General features: G+C 38.3%; 1 protein-coding gene across 5 annotated transcripts in view; it reads right to left on the reverse strand.

Moving 5' to 3' along the window:
- LOC131073169 (kinesin-like protein KIN-7C, mitochondrial) overlaps positions 1 to 18,691 on the reverse strand; it is a 344,338-nt gene that overhangs the window by 84,594 nt on the left and 241,053 nt on the right. For all 5 annotated transcript variants that reach the window (XM_058009569.2, XM_058009568.2, XM_058009570.2 and 2 more), the window contains exons 16-21: positions 16,138 to 16,320; positions 15,299 to 15,535; positions 14,195 to 14,335; positions 13,903 to 14,028; positions 13,624 to 13,674; positions 13,409 to 13,456 (exon numbers count right to left, since the gene is read on the reverse strand). In XM_058009569.2, coding sequence (XP_057865552.2) covers positions 13,409 to 13,456; positions 13,624 to 13,674; positions 13,903 to 14,028; positions 14,195 to 14,335; positions 15,299 to 15,535; positions 16,138 to 16,320 — 786 coding nt within the window. The remainder of the gene's footprint in view (positions 1 to 13,408; positions 13,457 to 13,623; positions 13,675 to 13,902; positions 14,029 to 14,194; positions 14,336 to 15,298; positions 15,536 to 16,137; positions 16,321 to 18,691) is intronic.

Genomic DNA, 18,691 nt, shown 5'->3' on the forward strand with positions numbered 1-18,691 from the left:
TTCATTCCTTGAAGCAAATCCCAGAGCCAGACGGCAGCCAGACAAAATTCTGCAAAAAGATCCCTCCATGATGCACAAGACTCCAATATATAGATTCCTTGGACTCCACGAAACCCTAAATGCAATTTCACCTCAAACCCTAATCTCACCTTCAACATGGCGCCCCATCTTTCCTAGCGCAAAAGTCAAGGTATATAATAAAGTCTTCACCTTGGTAAGTCACGCCTTGGTTTTGACTTTGGCTTAGGACAAAAAAAATATTAAATCTACTCCATGAAGGCGCCACCCTTAGAAACCCCCTTTTAAGTTGTCATTAAGTCATTTGACTAGGCCAAGGGGTAAAATAACATTATAATTATAATGTTATTTAAAATTGAAATTACTTGACTTCTCAACCTTGCATTCTGGAGCTCGAATCTGTCTACGCCCTTTTGAGTCGACTGAACAAGAAAAGGAGATTGCCCGATGCCACCTGGATACTGCCAAAAATAGAACTTACTAAAAATAGTAAATTCTAAGAATTGCTTCGAAAGCAGAGATGAATATACCGTTGCGAAGCTCTCTGAGCAACCAGAAAGAAGCCGCCAAGGAAACCACCCAATATGAACAAAGTCCTCCTCAAAAATAGGAAACCCTAATTATACCTTCCGACTGGCCTCCGAGTTTCCAAACAAAAGACCAACGGTCGCAGAGAAAATCAGGTTTGAGAAGGGGACATTACAGTCCGCCCTCCCCAAGATTGCTTGTCCCCAAGCAATCGCAAACCAGGATGCTGCAATATCTCATCACTTTCCCAAGTTGCATCCTCCAAAGGCAGGTTCTTCCACTTCACTAAGTATTCTCTGATGGTTCTTTTCCTCAAAGACCGTTCTCTGACATCAAGTATCTCTTCGGGAATTAGAACCAATTGTCCCTCTTCATCCAAGGGGGGTAATTGTGAGGAAGGTACCACATTATGTCCAAGAGCCTTCTTGAGACGAGATACATGGAAGACATTATGGACTCTACTATTAGAAGGTAGCTCCAATTCATAAGCTACTGCCCCAACCTTTCTGATGACCTTGAATGGCCCATAGAAGCGAGGTTTGAGCTTCTCAGCTCCACTCTTTTTGAGAGTAGACTGTCTATAAGGCTGCAATCGCAGATAGACCATATCCCCAACTTCGAATGAGCGCTCACTACGCCTCTGATCAGCATACAACTTCTACTGATTTTGTGCAATCTGCAAATTTTCTTTCAAAGATTTCATTATGTCTTGATTTTTCTGCAACATATCCTTGGCTAAGGGTGCTTTGCTATCACCAAAAACCAAATCTGCAAAACTAGGAGCTTCATACCCATAAAGTGCCAAGAAAGGAGACATCTTTATCGACATATGGAACGAAGAATTGTAGCAGTACTCCCCTAGGTGCAGCCACTTGACCCATGCTCTTTGCTGTTCTGACACATAATTTCTTAAGTAGCCTTCCAACCACTTGTTCACTACTTCAGTCTGACCATCTGTTTGGGGGTGATAACTAGTGCTTGGAGTGAGCACAGTACCACTCATTCTGAAAACTTCTTGCCAAAAAGTACTTAAGAACTTGCTGTCCCTATCACTTACAATGTTTTTGGGTACCCCATGCAGCCTGAACACTTCCCGAAAGAACAGATCTGCAACTTGTGCTGCAGAAAAAGTGCTGGTAATGGCGAAGAAATGAGCAAATTTGGTAAGCCTATCCACCACTACATAAATACAGTCCTTCCCTTGAGATTTGGGCAACCCGGTGATGAAATCCATCGAGATACTTTCCCATTTCTGATTAGGAATGGGGAGGGGTTGCAGCAAACCGACAGGTAAAGTATTCTCATTCTTATTTACTTGACAAACAGGACATTCCTGGATGTAGCGTTGTACTTCTCCCTTCAACCCTTTCCAAGAAAACCTTTCTCGGATCTGCCTATATGTCTTGAAAAACCCTTGGTGACCAGCAACCGGAATATCATGAAAAGTCAGAAGAATCTTCTTCTTCAATTTAGAATCGGACACCACAAAGATCCTTCCCTTGTAATGGATCAATCCCTCAACCACCTTGTACCTTTCATCATGAAAAGTACCTTCAAGAATGCTGGTTGCAAACTGATTTTTGGCATAATCAGCAAGCAACATATCTCTCCAATCTGCAGTAAGCTCACATAATGAGCTAAGATGAGGTCTTCTAGACAGAGCATCAGCCACGATATTATTTTTCCCTTTGACATATTCAATGTCAAAGTCATAAGCTTGAAGCTTACTTACCCATTTCTGTTGCCTCTCATTTAGATCCTTCTGATGCATGAAATGCTTGAGGCTATTGTGGTCAGTTTTCACCACGAATTTGTTCCCCACCAAGTACTGCCTGAACTTGGCTAATGCATGCATAATGGCAAGCATTTCTTTGTCATAAATTGAGTATGTCCTTTCGACACCCCGTAATTTTCTACTCTCAAACACGATAGGGTGTTTGTCTTGCATCAGGACAGCCCCCACTCCTTCACTTGATGCATCACACTGCAGCTCAAATGGTTTGGAGAAATCAGGAATGGCTAAAACTAGACACGAGCTCATTATCTTCTTAAATTTGTCAAACACAACTTGAGCCTTTTCGGACCAAACAAAGGCCCCCTTTTTGGTGAGATCAGTAAGGGAAACTGCATTTTGTGAATACCCCTTAACAAATCTCCGATAAAACCCACACAGACCTAAAAACCCTTTCAATTGAGTCAAATTCTCAGGGGGTGGCCAATCCATGACTGCTTTTATCTTTTCCGGGTCCACCTTCACTCCTTCAGCACTGATTATGTGACCCAGGTACAATAACTCCTCCATTCCAAATTCACATTTGGAAGCTTTAGCGAACAAACTCTCAGACTCTAGGATATTAAGCACTCCTTCCAAATGCTTGAGATGATCATCCAAGTCTTGCTATAAATCAGAATGTCATCAAAAAATATCAATACAAATTTCCTTAGCTGATTCTGAAAAACACGGTTCATGCAAGACTGAAAGGTGGCCGGAGCATTAGTCAACCCAAAGGGCATGACTAGGAATTCAAAATGGCCATAGTGGCATCTGAAAGCTGTCTTCTCAACGTCAGACCCCCTCATCCGAATCTGATGGTAGCCCGACCTTAGATCGATCTTCGAGAAGAACTTGGCCCCATGTAACTCATCAATAAGTTCATCAATTCTGGGAATGGGGTATCTATTTTTGATGGTGCTTTGATTCAAAGCACGATAGTCCACGCACATGCGCATGGTCCCATCCTTCTTCTTCCCCAGAACCACTGCAGAAGCGAAGGGGCTCTTGCTTGGGCGAATGAAACCCATCTCCAAGAGTTCTTGAATATTCCTCTCTATTTCATCTTTCTGCCTCTTCGGATACCGATATGGAGTTGTGATCACCGGTTTAGCTCCTTCCTTGAGCTCTATAATGTGTTCTGAACCCCGTTCAGGTGGAGGTCCAGGAGGCAAGTCGGCAAAAACCGCACTTTTCTTTGTGAGAAGAGACTGGATGTCAGGAGGTTGGTCACGTTTAGTCTCAACAGGACTAGCAGGGAGGATTATACATTCAGCAATCCACTCAGCTTGATCGTGACGGATCAGTCTTGCCATTCTCTTGAATGACACAACTCGCGGACCTCCATTAGACATTCCTCTTAGAACTATCTTCTTCCCATCTGATTGAAACTTCAACTCCATAGTCTGCAGATTCAAGGAAATCTCCCCAAGAGAACGCAGCCATTGAATACCAAGGACAGCATCAGTATCCCCAATGTGTACTACGTAGAAGTCATCCTTGACTTCGTAGTTTCCCAACTACATGGTCATGTTTGAAATCTTCTTGGTGCAAGAGATATCGAATCCATCGGCAACCATGACCTTAAACCCTTCAAACTCTTCAGTTTGCAGCCCCTTCTTGGCTACCACAACTTCATCAATGAAGTTATGTGTTGCTCCAGTGTCGATCAAGGCTACAATTCGCTGCCCTTTGATCATCCCACGAACCTTGAATGATTCGTTTCTTTGAAAACTAGAGAGTTGGGCCAAGACTCCCCCACACTCCTTTTCATCTCCAGATTCTTCTGGGGCTCTATCTCCTTCACTTTCTTCAAAATCAGATTGCTGGTCAGAAAATTCAGAACCACTCTCACCAGCAGAATAATATTCAATCTGATTGAACTTAACCCCCTTTGGCAAACATGATCTTGTGACCATTTTTCCCTACACCGGAAACATAACCCCTTTCTTTTGAGTTCATTCAGGGTTTCTGGATCCAACCGGGTGACATTGGGATTGCGGTTCTTGAACTCTTGGTGTTGAGGTCTCAAGGGCGGTCTATGCTGAGGCCTTTTTCCCTTATCCCTTTTCTGAAAGGGGGAATTTGACTGAAATTTGGCCTTAGGAGCGGCCCACTCCATATTTCTTGCTTTTTTCATGGCCTCTTGCAATGATGGGGGATCGAAAGCTTTAATCCACCCCTTGAGAGGTTCTGTCAACCCTTCACTGAAAAGAATCACCAATCTCCTTTCCGTGATTCCCGTCACCATGACTGAGAGCCGTTGAAATTCTGCAATGTAGGCATCGACTGTGCCATACTGTCTTAGTTGTGCAAGTTCTCTAAAGTGGATTTCAGGATCCTTCTTCTCAAATCTCTCAATGAGCCTAGTGGTGAACTCATCATATGCTGTGATAGACCTATGACCCAAGGTGATGAGGCCATGGTACCACCACTCGTGCGCCACCCCATCAAGGTGTAGCGTAGCGAACTTGATCGCTTCTTCTTCTGCCATTGGTCGGAGAGCTAGATAGTTATCCAGCTTTTGAATCCAAGCTCGGGCTGAATTGGAATCACTCCCGTCAAAGTGGGGAAGTGTAACTTTGTTGACAGCTTGGTACAAGTCTCCTTGATTTAATGGTCTCCTCTGATCATAATATCTCCCTTGTCCTTTGTTTTTCCTTTTATGATCCATGAAATCATTATAGGACATATCCATTTTGATGTCGTCAGGTAGAGAATCATACTCTGCTCGAGCAAGTCTCAACTGCTCCACAAATGACGCATTCTCCTCGGGATCAGGCTGATTAACTACGGGTGCCAGAAAGGTGGGTTTAAAGGGTCTGGAAGAAATGTTGGTATTATTAGGCACTATCCGGCCTGCATGCTCATCATGCGGTTTGGAAGCACTATACTCTCCCCTATGGCCTGAGTTATTCTGAGGAGTGGTGTTCTGACCCATTTTTCCCATCATGAGGGAGACCATGTCCATCAAAGCATCCATCTTTCTTTCAAACCTCTTCCCGGGACTCAGAGATCTTTCCCTTTCCTTTCCGCTATCTTCTCTGTTGTGGGTGTGCCTCTCATTACCCCCAACTGATCTCTCACCCTCTGCCATATCGGATTCCTGAGAAGACTCCCAGTGAGCCCTCAAGACTTCTGAGGCTGTCTGACCCTCAGGAGGCTGATGAAACTGAAATTGTTTCCCAACCTTCTTATCTTCTCTTGCCCAATATCGTTTTTCTCTGTCACTCATAGACAAGTTGCTCACAGGATGGCAGAATCTTGGCTCTGATACCACTGGAATATCCCTAGCCAATTTTTTTTAAATATTTTTTAAAACAAGTTGGATTGCAATAACTTAGATGATTGTTCATTTAAGTTAGAATATAATTCCATGTGCTGAAACAACTCTACCCAGAATGCGCCGTGGATGGCGAGCATTGGTCAGAGGATCTTTAAAACAGTTGCTTATGCAGAAAACTCTAACCAGCATGGCGCCGAGATGGCGAGCATTGGTCAGAGGATCCCCTATTCTAAAACTGGAATGGAACTCTACGCCAAGTATGTGCTACCCACTCCAAACGGACAGGGGCGACCATATGACGGAGTGAAAACTATAATGCTTGTTTGATTAGTAATGCAGAAACTGAAAACACTCAACACTCGGAATGTGCTTTCCGACCCAAGAAGGGAGAGTAGCTACCATAGGGTGGAGGATAAACTTATTACAACAACTTGAGTGAGTTTGAGAATTACAACTAGAAATGGAGCATGATACCAAGACTGCCAGTACTACTGTCAGCGTTTACAAAGTGTGGATTCCTCTGTTCAAATCTTGTAGAATTTCTAAGGGATCACATTACATTATGGAGAGCCATTATGAACTTAAGTAGAAATACTAAGTCCAATAGCTTCAAAGATCAATATACTGGATCTCCCGATTCCTGTTACAAATCTGCACATTAAATGCATAAACAGCAGTCTATAGGACTACTTCACATGCTCATATTCTTCACATATAACCTCCAAATGACCAGCAATCAAATGCAATAACCCTTATTAATGGAGATGCTTAAGACAAGACAAAGAAACCAACCCAAAACCCATGCATACCACCTGCACGAATTTCAATGCACTCCCAAATGGTACGATTTAGCAGAATGGTACGATTTGCTCTTAAAATTCAATGCAAGCTTCTAAAATGCTACAAACTTAGGAAATGCAACGCCTAGGTCAAACAAATGCAATGGGCTAATACCCAGAATGATATTTTTGGTGTTTTCTGTTTTATGAATGAAAACATGCAGTCACAGTTTCCTAGATGCAGAAAACTGAATACACTATAATGCTTAAATGATTAATAATGCAATACTCTGAAGATAAACTACTATCAAATGCAATACATAGAGATTAAACCACCACTAGTTGTTGTCTTTCAAACAAGAAGCGATGCCTGTGCTAGAAGGCCTTCATTCCTTGAAGCAAATCCCAGAGCCAGACGGCAGCCAGACAAAATTCTGCAAAAAGATCCCTCCATGATGCACAAGACTCCAATATATAGATTCCTTGGACTCCACGAAACCCTAAATGCAATTTCACCTCAAACCCTAATCTCACCTTCAACATGGCGCCCCATCTTTCCTAGCGCAAAAGTCAAGGTATATAATAAAGTCTTCACCTTGGTAAGTCACGCCTTGGTTTTGACTTTGGCTTAGGACAAAAAAAATATTAAATATACTCCATGAAGGTGCCACCCTTAGAAACCCCCTTTTAAGTTGTCATTAAGTCATTTGACTAGGCCAAGGGGTAAAATAACATTATAATTATAATGTTATTTAAAATTGAAATTACTTGACTTCTCAACCTTGCATTCTGGAGCTCGAATCTGTCTACGCCCTTTTGAGTCGACTGAACAAGAAAAGGAGATTGCCCGATGCCACCTGGATACTGCCAAAAATAGAACTTACTAAAAATAGTAAATTCTAAGAATTGCTTCGAAAGCAGAGATGAATATACCGTTGCGAAGCTCTCTGAGCAACCAGAAAGAAGCCGCCAAGGAAACCACCCAATATGAACAAAGTCCTCCTCAAAAATAGGAAACCCTAATTATACCTTCCGACTGGCCTCCGAGTTTCCAAACAAAAGACCAACGGTCGCAGAGAAAATCAGGTTTGAGAAGGGGACATTACAGAGTCATCTCATGAGATTCCCTCCTCAGTTTCCATAGAGATACCTTTATCTCCTCTTGACACAACAGTGGATGAGTTTCCTCAGAATGTCATTCCCATTTTGGCAATTGAGCCAGCTCTTGATCATCAACAAGAGAGTTTGCTGGAAATCTTCGAGGATACTCCTGCATGTATTCATTTGTCAGAGATTGATACCTCTACTTCCAGCTTTGAGGAGTTTATGAAACAATCTTCATGCCCTTTGGTTACCGAACAAGCCATGGTTGCCATCCAGACAGATACTTCCCCCAGGATGACCACGACTGTTCAAATAGAAACTGCTTCTCCTTTGCTTTCAGCTGCTACTGAAGGAGAACTAATGGCTTTACCTCCATGGCTTAGTTCTTTCACTCCCAAAAGGAAGAAGCAGGAAATTTCTCCTGATGTCTTTGATTATCACCAGCTTAAGCAATCCAAGCCCAAGGTTGCTAAAAGAGCCAAGACAATCTCGAGGGTAACAATTGACAACAACAAGATGAAAGTGGCAGAAATTGTTGAGCCCCTTGTAGATAAGGCACACGAGGAAATGCAAGCTGCTGATTATAGGGTCACAAGGGTAGAATTGGGTAAGCAAACGCATGAAGTGGTCAAGCATGAGGCTCAGCAATCCGTAGCTTCACTGGTACAGTGGTATGATGAGCTTCAAGCGAAGAAAGACAAGCTAGAAGAGGAGAATAGGCAACTTGTTGCTGTTGTTCATAAAGTCACAAAACCTGCTGGTGAAGGGAGTAATCCTTCAAGTTCTTTCGGTTCACAAGAATCAATTCAGGGAGTTAAGAGAGCTGCTCAAAAGGTACAAGCATTGGAATCTTGGGTAAATCAGCTTCATGATATATGTGCACAAGTTTTGAGGGAGGTTTTCCAAATGATGGTCAAATTGAAGACCATTGAAGAACAACTGAACCAAGTTTCTGATACTTTCAAACAAAACTTGGAAAAGGTGGAAGATAGCTTGACTACTTGGCTCAAAATTCCTCAACAAAAGTTGAGTGTTCTTCTAGAACATCAGGTTATTCCTTCGAGATTTGTGTATCTAGAATATCAGGAGCTCTCGGAGAACAAAGCCCTTGTTCTCAAGTCACTTGGCGAAGACATTGATGATACCATGTGACTTCGATTGGAAGTAGTTCAGGATATGGTTTCTCGTTGTGAGAAAGCTTCTTGCAACATCATGGATCATAATGGGGAATTATTGGCAGAAGAAAGGGTTCGCTCAGATCTACAGTCGAAGATTCATCATGAGTGGAAGAGTGAAGCATTTTCATTTACATCTATTCAAGCCTTGGTTGCCTATCAAGTCTTCTTGCAGGAAATTCAATCTTCCTTTGAGAAGAATAATGCCACAATCCTTCGTTGCAGCGATATTATTGTGAAAACCATGATTGTGGTAAAGAATAACCCATGAACCGAATCTTGATGAGCTGCAAAGGATCATCCAGAAGTTTGAAGGATTTATGTCTTCACATGCTGCAACCTAAGTGTTTTTCAACACTTAGTTGCATTTTTCAAAATTGTAATCTCTTAGTTGTAGTTTATCTTTTAACATGTTTACTTGTAAAAACATTTTGTAGATTGCAAGTCAAGTCATTACTTGCACTTTTGTAATTACAAGTGGACAAGTTACAAGTCAATTTAGAATAGGACTTGTGACTTTGAATAAGTCATAGTTAGTTATTGAATAAGTCTTGGTGGTTGAGAGAATTTCTAAAGTTAGTTGGGATCCCCCCACCTTTTTCTCATGACTCTCTCCTATAAATGCTTGAGGGGGTCTATTGTAATTTTTATCTATTAGAAAGCAAGCACAAACTCTGTCAAATTTGCAGCAAAGAAGTCTTTGAGCTTTTATGTGTAAATTGAATAATTGAAAGGAATAGAAGAAGATTGCTCAAGTTTTGAGTCTTTGTGCTACATTCTTGAGTTTGTGTTCCATATTATCTTTCTTGCAAGTGTTTCTTAGAGAGCTTAATCGAATTTGATTTGCAGTCTTTGTGCTGCAAGTATTGGAGGTTAATATCAATTAGAGTAAATATTCTTTTAGGAAGAGCTGTAAGACTTTGTGCTTACACTTGTTCTTGAGAGAGATTAGAAATAGATTTTGTGGTAAGAAATAGTTGTGAGTCTTTGAGCTCATACCAATTCTTACTATTTAGTGTAAAAGAGAATAAGATATTTCAGACTTTGTACTACTATAATTTGTCCTTGATATCATTAGAATAGAAAAGGGTAGATAGGATTTCATATATTCAAGTCTTTGAATTTGATATTGCTGTCTTGTCCGGAAGGAAGTGACGGAAGTCTTTGAGCTTTCAGGAAACTTCATTTCCTTTCTCTCATTTTATTTCAAAAGTTGTTACTACCATTTTACGTTAAATTGCTATCAATTTTATATGGAGAGAAAAGGATATTGGATTTCTTGAAAAAAGAAGAAAGATTGTTGTTCCATCCTATTTTAGTTTTAGTATTAGATAGATAGGGGGAGCCTTCCCTTAATTAGGAGAGTTTTACTCACACACTGTGGTTGAAGCCACAATTTTGTATATTTCCCCAAGTGTACAAAATTTTCAACCAACATATTTCCCACAAACTATAGTCTATGCATTAATAAAGTTAAATATTTAAATTTAATTTTATAAAATAACTTTATTAACGCACAATAAATCATATCAATGATAAATAAATCTTCTTGTCAATTTTAAACAATTACCATCGACATGTCACTATCGCTGGATGCCCAATCATGTCCAAAATAACTTACTATAAATAGTAAGTATGCCCCAAAGTACCTCAAAACCCCTCAGAATGGCTTGCAACTGAAATTGCCTAGGCCAAACAACCTCTAAGTCCCTTTAATGTCCTGGTTAGCCTACAAGACCATGAGAAAATAGGCTAACAACAACTCAAGAGCTAACTGGCTAGAAAGGGGACATTACAGTTTATGTCCTCACAAAGCCATAGAATGAACAAGTTCAACCAGCCAAATCTATTTGCAAAATATCAAAAACTAAGCATACACAAATGAGCTCAAAAAATGTCTTTTATAGGTTCTCGAAAGCCCAAACCCAACCAAGAGGTTACATTTTCATTTAATTAAAAACTCATATCTCCCAAAGTTGGGTCAAATAAGACACTATTAAATATGTCACTTTGCACTTTTAACTTTAAACTTGGGTGCCCATGTAGTTAAAAGTTAAATAAGTTGAATAATGATAAAGTTAAATATTTAATTTAACTTTATAACTTAATCATTATCTAAATTAAATATAGCCAGCCACATTAGAAGCCAAAATATCAACATCCAATGCATCCACCAACGTTCAAAATAGAAACATCGTCAATTGACCAAGTCAGTGAATAGTATGGGAAAACTGTCCAAAACCACTCCATAGAAGAGCGTTATGCAAATCTCAACTACCTAAGCTCAATAAAACATCTGTAACCTCCAAAAGATGGATCAAATTGTCATCAACAGTCCCCTAATCCTAACTCATTAGCCTACGAGAACCCACTGAATAGGCTAACTATCCACCATGTTGAAGTTCTTAGGAAGGGGATATGAAAGATCCCAAATGGATCCTTTTGCTGTTGCTGCTGTAAATTCTTAATTAAACATACTATATTTTGTAATTTTCCGATGATCTTATAGAATAGACAGAAGTTGCAGAAAGGGATTGTTTCTTTTTGGGTTTGATGTTATAAGTAAAGTAATTGATAAATAGCAACAACTGTGAAATAAAATAGGAAACAATGTTCATATGTAAGAACACTTAAGCAATCTGAAAATACTGCAAATCATACCAGGCAAATAACCTAGTTTTGTATTCAGCAAGAATCCATACATTTATTTGGAGCTGTTCTCAATCTGGATTGATGCCAGATGGAGGAATATTACTGGCAACGAACAAGGAAGACCAAATAAGATGAATACAACCCTTCAAGCCAACATACAAACAAGGCGTGGTTGCAAAGGAGGCGTGGAAGCTGCTGCAAATCACGTGCCAGCTGAAATAGACTAGCCGCCCTGTTGAAACCCCCAATATGCATGCTGAATCTTCAGGACAAGAAGATGTGTCTTCTACCTCTAACAATCTCTGTGCAATCCTGGATAAATCCACTGTCAACTCCTCCTGAGGGCTACGTCCTAGCAAGCTCAGACCTGGGGTTTGCGTCCCAAACCAAAATCACTCTTCCAGAGCAATTCCCAAATTCGCAAGTTTCAAAATGATCAAAGATGCTATCAATTAGGTTTTCATCTCCTTATAACTCCTTTCCCTTTGCAAATCGAACCCTAAAGAATAACAAAGCTTGCGCTTTATAATTAAAGTGACACTTTCCCAATTATGGCATCAAACTATAGAAAAATATCACTTTATTGCGAATAAATAGCTTCAAGCATCCAAAAAGACTCCGAGAGGTGAGAATCATGTAGCAAAGTTCAAGACCTTTCCAACGAGCTATAACACATAGGCATATCAAACTAGATGAAGCCAAAAACCCCTTATTACTCCGAAATGGCTATATACATAGCCTTATTTTAATTTATTTAATCGCTAACTTAGGAAATATTTAAATATATTAAAATATTTCCATAGATCCAATAATAGCCCAAAATAACCAACCAAACATGAATTTGACTTTGTCACCTGTCTGTGACTGATGCCGGACAAGATGGGCCAACTGGCAGTCCCATCCCTAAAATCTAGGGATGCTCCTAGAAACTAGGAAACACACCCAATCTTCCTGAAACTGAAACCATGGTATGGTCCCGTGGAACCTCAAATATGGAAACTGCCACAACCTCCTAAAAAGTAGGGAATCTCCCTAAAATCAACGAACTGCTCCCAACGGCCCACAAACTGCCTAAAACACCAACTCCGGATATAGAATACCCTGTGTGAGTCTCTATCCACCACTGCCAGCCTACGAGATCCAAATAATAGACTATCCCACTACTCTTCTCCTGTCACCTAGAAAGGGGACATTACAGGATATCACACAATGTTGCTTCATTCTTTGGAGTGCAAATTCGTTCTTATGTTTCTTAAGTACATTCTATAAATCATTGTAACTTCATGAATAACTTTGGGGCTAAAATATCATCAAACTATCTACATGCTCATTCCACACTGAGTTAAAATAAACTTGTCACAAAGTAACTTGTGTCTTCAACTTCATGCTCTTTGAAGTTGGTATCTTGCAACTTGCTAGAGGTAAAAGTTAAAATCTTCTTTTCATCTAATTTTGCTTTGTTGATTCAATGTCCTAACCTATTATTAGTTTTTCTTTGTTTATTTTTATTTTCTACTTTTTCTAGACAACAGATGACCAGGGGCTACTAACAACTATGCGAGTTGGCAATGATACTTGTGATGGGTGATGATAACAAGTATAGAATTCACACAATTCCAACGGATGAAATAAAAATAATACAAGAAATCAAGCTGCATAGTCTTGCACAAAAGGATTTGAGATGAAATTCATAGGATATACACAAACAATCACTTTGGAAAAGATATACACAATCATCTAAAAAGAAGATAACACAGTATTGGAAAAAGAGGAACGCCTTTATTAGTTATTGCAATAATATATGGCCTCCAAATTATTTGGGGCTCACCCACACGAGTGCTGAATAAAATTTGTCCGAAATATGTCCCAATGGAGAACTTGGAATGTATCAACCTATCATCTACATATAAGAAAGAAATTTTTAAGGCACATCATTTGAACAAAACTATCTGCCAAAAACCTTAGCATAACAAACATGCTGTAAAATCCTTTACTTTATCAAACATGCTTTACTTGCAATTATCCATATACAATGTTAAGAATTGCAATGCAGAAAATTTCTCTGCATGTACTGATCATCTAGGAGGTTTCTTGCCTTAGTTTGTAACTGTTCTTGTAGAATACGATTGTCAGCAGACTTAATCTGCAAAAGCAGATAAACAAGCTGGCATTAGATGCCATCCAATTTTAACCTTAATTGAAAGCATGGAAGCTGCTAATATATTGTAATATATTGCATGTTATTCTGGTTAATAAACAGTAAATTAGACAGCTAAATACCAATGTGACTATTGAATGCCTTGAATTCACCTCTAACTCAAATGTTCTCTCATTCAGTTGGCTCATTAACTTCGTATTCACCTGCATATGAATTATTTTTCAACAAAAAATCATAAAAGAGAACAAATCAATGACATGCCAAAAAAATATGATTAAGCAAATAAACTTAAAAGCTTTATTTAGAGTATCTATATGTCAGACATCTTCCTCTTATCTATTAAGTAAAAAGATTACGATTGTTTGCATTGCCTAATTCAGTGCTTGTTTGAACATTGCTGACAAAATAAAAGTACGGTTTATTTAAATTACCTCTTGCAAATCTGATAGTGATGTATCATTTGCAAAAGTTTCTCCAAATACAATCATTCTTTGCTCCAAAGTTCGCATATGTTGTTTCTTCTCTTCAATTTCATCCTCCTTTTGCAGAATTTGAGCCTTCATGCACGAAAAGAATATTAACAAATTGGGTTTCAAGATAATACAAACATTAGAGCTTTGAAAGAAATATTGCAAAACAGAATAATAGTGGCCAAAACAGATAGACAAATATCTCCTGTTCATTTATCTTTGAAAGCCTGAAAATCGAGGAAGAAGATCTCACTTGTAATTGAATGTCATCTGGATTATTTGCAGCTTGTTCAGACATACGTTTTACTGAACTGGTAGATAATGCAATGTCACCAGCAAGCATTTTCAGTAGTTCTCTTAATAGGTCCATCTGTTCTGCCATATTTGTGCCAGTCTACATTCCAGGGACATAATATTAAGATACAAGACCTAATTTTCTAGAATCCTAGATGAATTATTAGGCTTTCACATAGTAAATGCAATTTTAACAAACACAGTTTATTGACTTGGAATTATAGAGACTTTACATTACATAAAATTGAAATATGCTGAATTGCCAGGAATCCCTATCTAGCTTCACATCATGTCACTTCTAGAATAAACCAAATAAAAATGAGAAAATATAGGCATTACAAAAGACATAAACATCCATAAGCCAACAGATATATATTATATTCATTACTACAAGGGGAAAAATTGAGAGCAATCATTCAATCTTAGGCCATGTGAATGGAACTCTAGAGATCACTGTGTTTTCAGCCTACCAGAATTAGCACAATGAAGCAACAGATTAACTGGAGTATCATGAAGGTTTTGAGGTTGATTTATCAACCTATATGGCAATCTGGTTGTGTGTGTTATAACATATTGTATCTTGCCTTGATCAAGTTGTCTTTGCTCTCATTTTGACAGTATCTTATAACTGATTATTAATTAATGGTCTTGACATATAGCAAGTTAATTTACATACTTAGTGATTCACTGAAGAATACAATTTGTCTTCCAACTTTCCATAAAAAACCCATTTATGACTTATCTTCTAATTGCATTTTAGCTTATTAGTTAACACCATCTGTTTCTTGGACATATATTTATAATCTACTATGTAAAATAACTTTTTATAGCACAGCAACAATGATAATGATTCTTAGTAACAGTAAACTACATTTGAAAAATGAAAAAGGAATTTATTTGACTTGCAATTTTACAGCCTTTTGCTATTGTATTTCACCCTATATATTTAGGTAATCATGATTTAAAACAGAAAGAATAATCAAGTTTATGATGTATAAAAGAAATACTCAGAGCATGCTCTAGTGAGAGAAGTATAAAAGAGATACTGCGATTAGATACATACAGGTTGTAGTTTATGCCCGCATGCAGTCAGACAGAACAGTTCACCAGCTTGTGTAGATCCCAGATATGAATCAAAAACAGGTGAAAATTCATCAATTCTTTTATTGTAAGAATTCTGATGAGTGTTCTTCAACTCACATGCCAAGTCCAAATGCATTGAGAAAGGAGCTGAAGCAGGAGGTCCACTTGGAAAATAATCATCCACTGGGAATGCATGTGGACTCTCATTCTCCAGTTTCTGCAACAAAATATAATCTTAAAATTTAAAACTCAAAAAAAGATTCAAGTTAAAATAACTATTTTCATGAACATTTTCAATTCGATTTGAAGTTTTCTTTTCAAAAATTTTGGAAGAGAAGAAAAAAAAAAGAACACTAATTGCCAGCTCCTGGTTTTATTAACTTATATACAGATGCATTTCTCCATGGTTTCTCCATGTCAGAACATAGGCACGATTATAAGAACTGATCTCATAATGACAATATCCAAACTATCTATGCTTGAAATTACAATACATGTTTCTAAACTCAAAACCAAACTTTTGAGACCTGATAGACACAATCTGCATGTCATTATACAGATCAACAATAATATGAACATACTTATCTTTTACTATTTGTAAAAAACAAAAGTTCAAGAAAATCCCCAAAACTTTCCTGTGCTATTAATCTTTTTTAATTATGTTAGAAGCCTGACAATGTCACAAAATTAGAAAACTAATATCTCAACTGAGAAGCACAAATACTAGGCATACAAGAATACACTATAAACATCACATATTCAATACAGTAAATTTCTCAACAAAGAAAAGATGATTTAATTTCAAGGTCCTACAGTTACCCTAATCTTGAACCAAGAAAACATGCCACGATTTCTGTTCTTCCTTTCATTCTTTAGAATTTCGTCTCCACTATTCCTTACATCCTTCCCATTGATAAGAAAATCAGTGTCTTGCCTTGTTAATCCCAAATCATCACCATTATCAGATATAGAATTGCGCCATTTTCCTGGAAGGTACAAAAGCTGCAAAGCAATGTCAAAGAAGCAACCAATGTTATCAATTTCACAAATAACACACAAAATTAGAAAATAAAATATGAAATAGATTAAAATGAGATGCTGTAGTAATCAAAAGAATTCTGAGTAAATTTAAGGTAATAAAATGATCGATCCTTTTCAACGAGCAAACAATGTCCAATGTTGTAAGCAAATGTATTTCCTCCCAAAGTACTATTGTCATGTCCCCTTTTTCAATCTAAGTATTTGGGAGTCCCCTAAACTATTATTTCTTATAGGTTTTTTATTAAAGGTAAAATAGGTTTTGAAGGGGCTTGAAACCTTTTACATAGAAACACTATCTAAAAGATAAGCATAGCCAACTGGCAGACAACCATTGGCAAACCAACACTAAACAAAACAGCAAAATAAAGAAACAAAACACACTATTGTAACTCCTCAAGGGTCTTAGCCGCTTCAATGTCCTACTACAGTAAGCGATCGTGCAAGTTGACCACCTCCTGCATCTCTTTTTTTTTATCTTCAGAAGATTTCTTAGAATGACTATGAGTCCATGCACTTGATCCCTGCTTCACCAAAGAAGTGCCCTTTTTACCTTTAAACACTAACTTACTGTTGATGTGTGTTTTATGCACATAACATTTCAAAATAAAATACCAAAGTAATTTACCCTCTCTTGAACACAATCACCTTAGATGCTAAGGGTAAGATCAACTAAAATGATTCCAAGGTTTCTACATGTCAAGTCTTGACGAGTGGGTAACTCAATGGTTGATGTGAATTGCTGTGTTCACTTGGGGACTTACGCAAATGTTAGGATTATCTTCTTCAATCATGAGATATGCGGAATAGGTGTGCTGACAACTTAGGATTTAGCCATGTAGTTCTGGACTTAATTCTTACTAAAAAATGGGCAAAAGGAATAGGGTTCAGGAAATCTATTCTAGGCCTAGGAATGTAGGAAATGATGAACAAGTATAGTGGAATCAAACTAGGTAAGGTCTCACAAACAGGTATTGACACAGGCTTAGTGCAATCGTCTAAGGTATACTCAAGGATTTTCAGACTATCACTATCAAACGTTGAAACCATCCAAGTTGATGCTTGTCAAGGGACACGTAATAATTGAAGTTAAGCTTACTCAAATTTCTAGTAGACCACACAAGGCGCACTTACCAGCGGTAAGAGGCTAATGGTATGGATTAAGGATTCCACACAAATATATTCAACAAATCTTTCACTCAATCTAACAAACATGAAAATAAATTCTAATACAACTTGGAAGAATTGAGAACCATGAATGCAAAGACAACATTTGAAGAGAAAAATCACCAACAATTGAACAATGATTTAGATTCAAATAGCTGCAGCATTGTTGTGATCATTTCACACATCGCCCCATTGCAAATGGGGACCCCCTCTTTTTGCTTGTTTTTCGCTCGTTTTCGCTTTCGTTTTTAGGGTTTTGTTAGTTAGTTAGTTGTCTGGATTTAGGGCCAAGCCTTAGGGTTTTAAATTTTGCCTTTTCAAGCCAAAATCCAGTCGTTTTTGAGAGCTTTTGAGCTTCCTTTTCTGGAATGCAAATTTTGAATGCAATAAATTCGCCAAAATGGTCTAATTTTCAATTGGAATGTTCATGCAGAGCTTGAATTTGTCTAAGTGTTGAAAGTGAAATGTGAATTTTTATCCGATTGAATATTTTGACCAAATTTTGACTTTTTTGAATTTTGATCCTGGGCATTGGAATTGATTTGTTTTCGCCTCGTGAAGTGTTAAAATGTGAAAAATCATGTTATTTTGGCCTGTAGGAGCAAAATCGCTCCTGTCCCTCAGTGAAGGACGGGAGCTCATTTTCAAATACCTCATCGTCCTTGCAGAGTCCAGACAAATTTTACGTTTGAAGTGATGGAGAACGGCGAGATCTTTCCATTGAATATAAATTGAAGATTTTCATGAGCACAGAAATGCCTCCAGGAGGAAAATCGCTCCTGTCCCTCAGTGAAGGACCGGAGCTACAATTCAAATTTCGCCTTGTCCTTGCAAGATTTCGAAAACTTAATGATTTGAGGACGTCCAAGGGAAGATGCTTTGCCAAATGAATATAATTTGAGATGCAAAAACGAAGGAGAATGACCTATATTGACCAAATCGCTCCTGTCCCTCTCCAAGGGACCAGGGCGAGGTACCTTGTAGCTCTCGTCCCTCTCCCAGGGACCAGAGCGATTTCCTTAATTATGCAAAATCCAGACAAAGGTCAAGGCAAGTTTACGTTCAAAAACAAGGGAAAACATGAGATGAATGCGTTGAATATAAATTGAAGATTTTTGGGACGTCCATAACAGTGTTAAATGCCTAGTTCGCTCCTGTCCCTCAGGAA

The sequence above is a fragment of the Cryptomeria japonica genome, chromosome 1, assembly GCF_030272615.1.
Source record: "Cryptomeria japonica chromosome 1, Sugi_1.0, whole genome shotgun sequence".
NCBI lineage: Eukaryota > Viridiplantae > Streptophyta > Pinopsida > Cupressales > Cupressaceae > Cryptomeria > Cryptomeria japonica.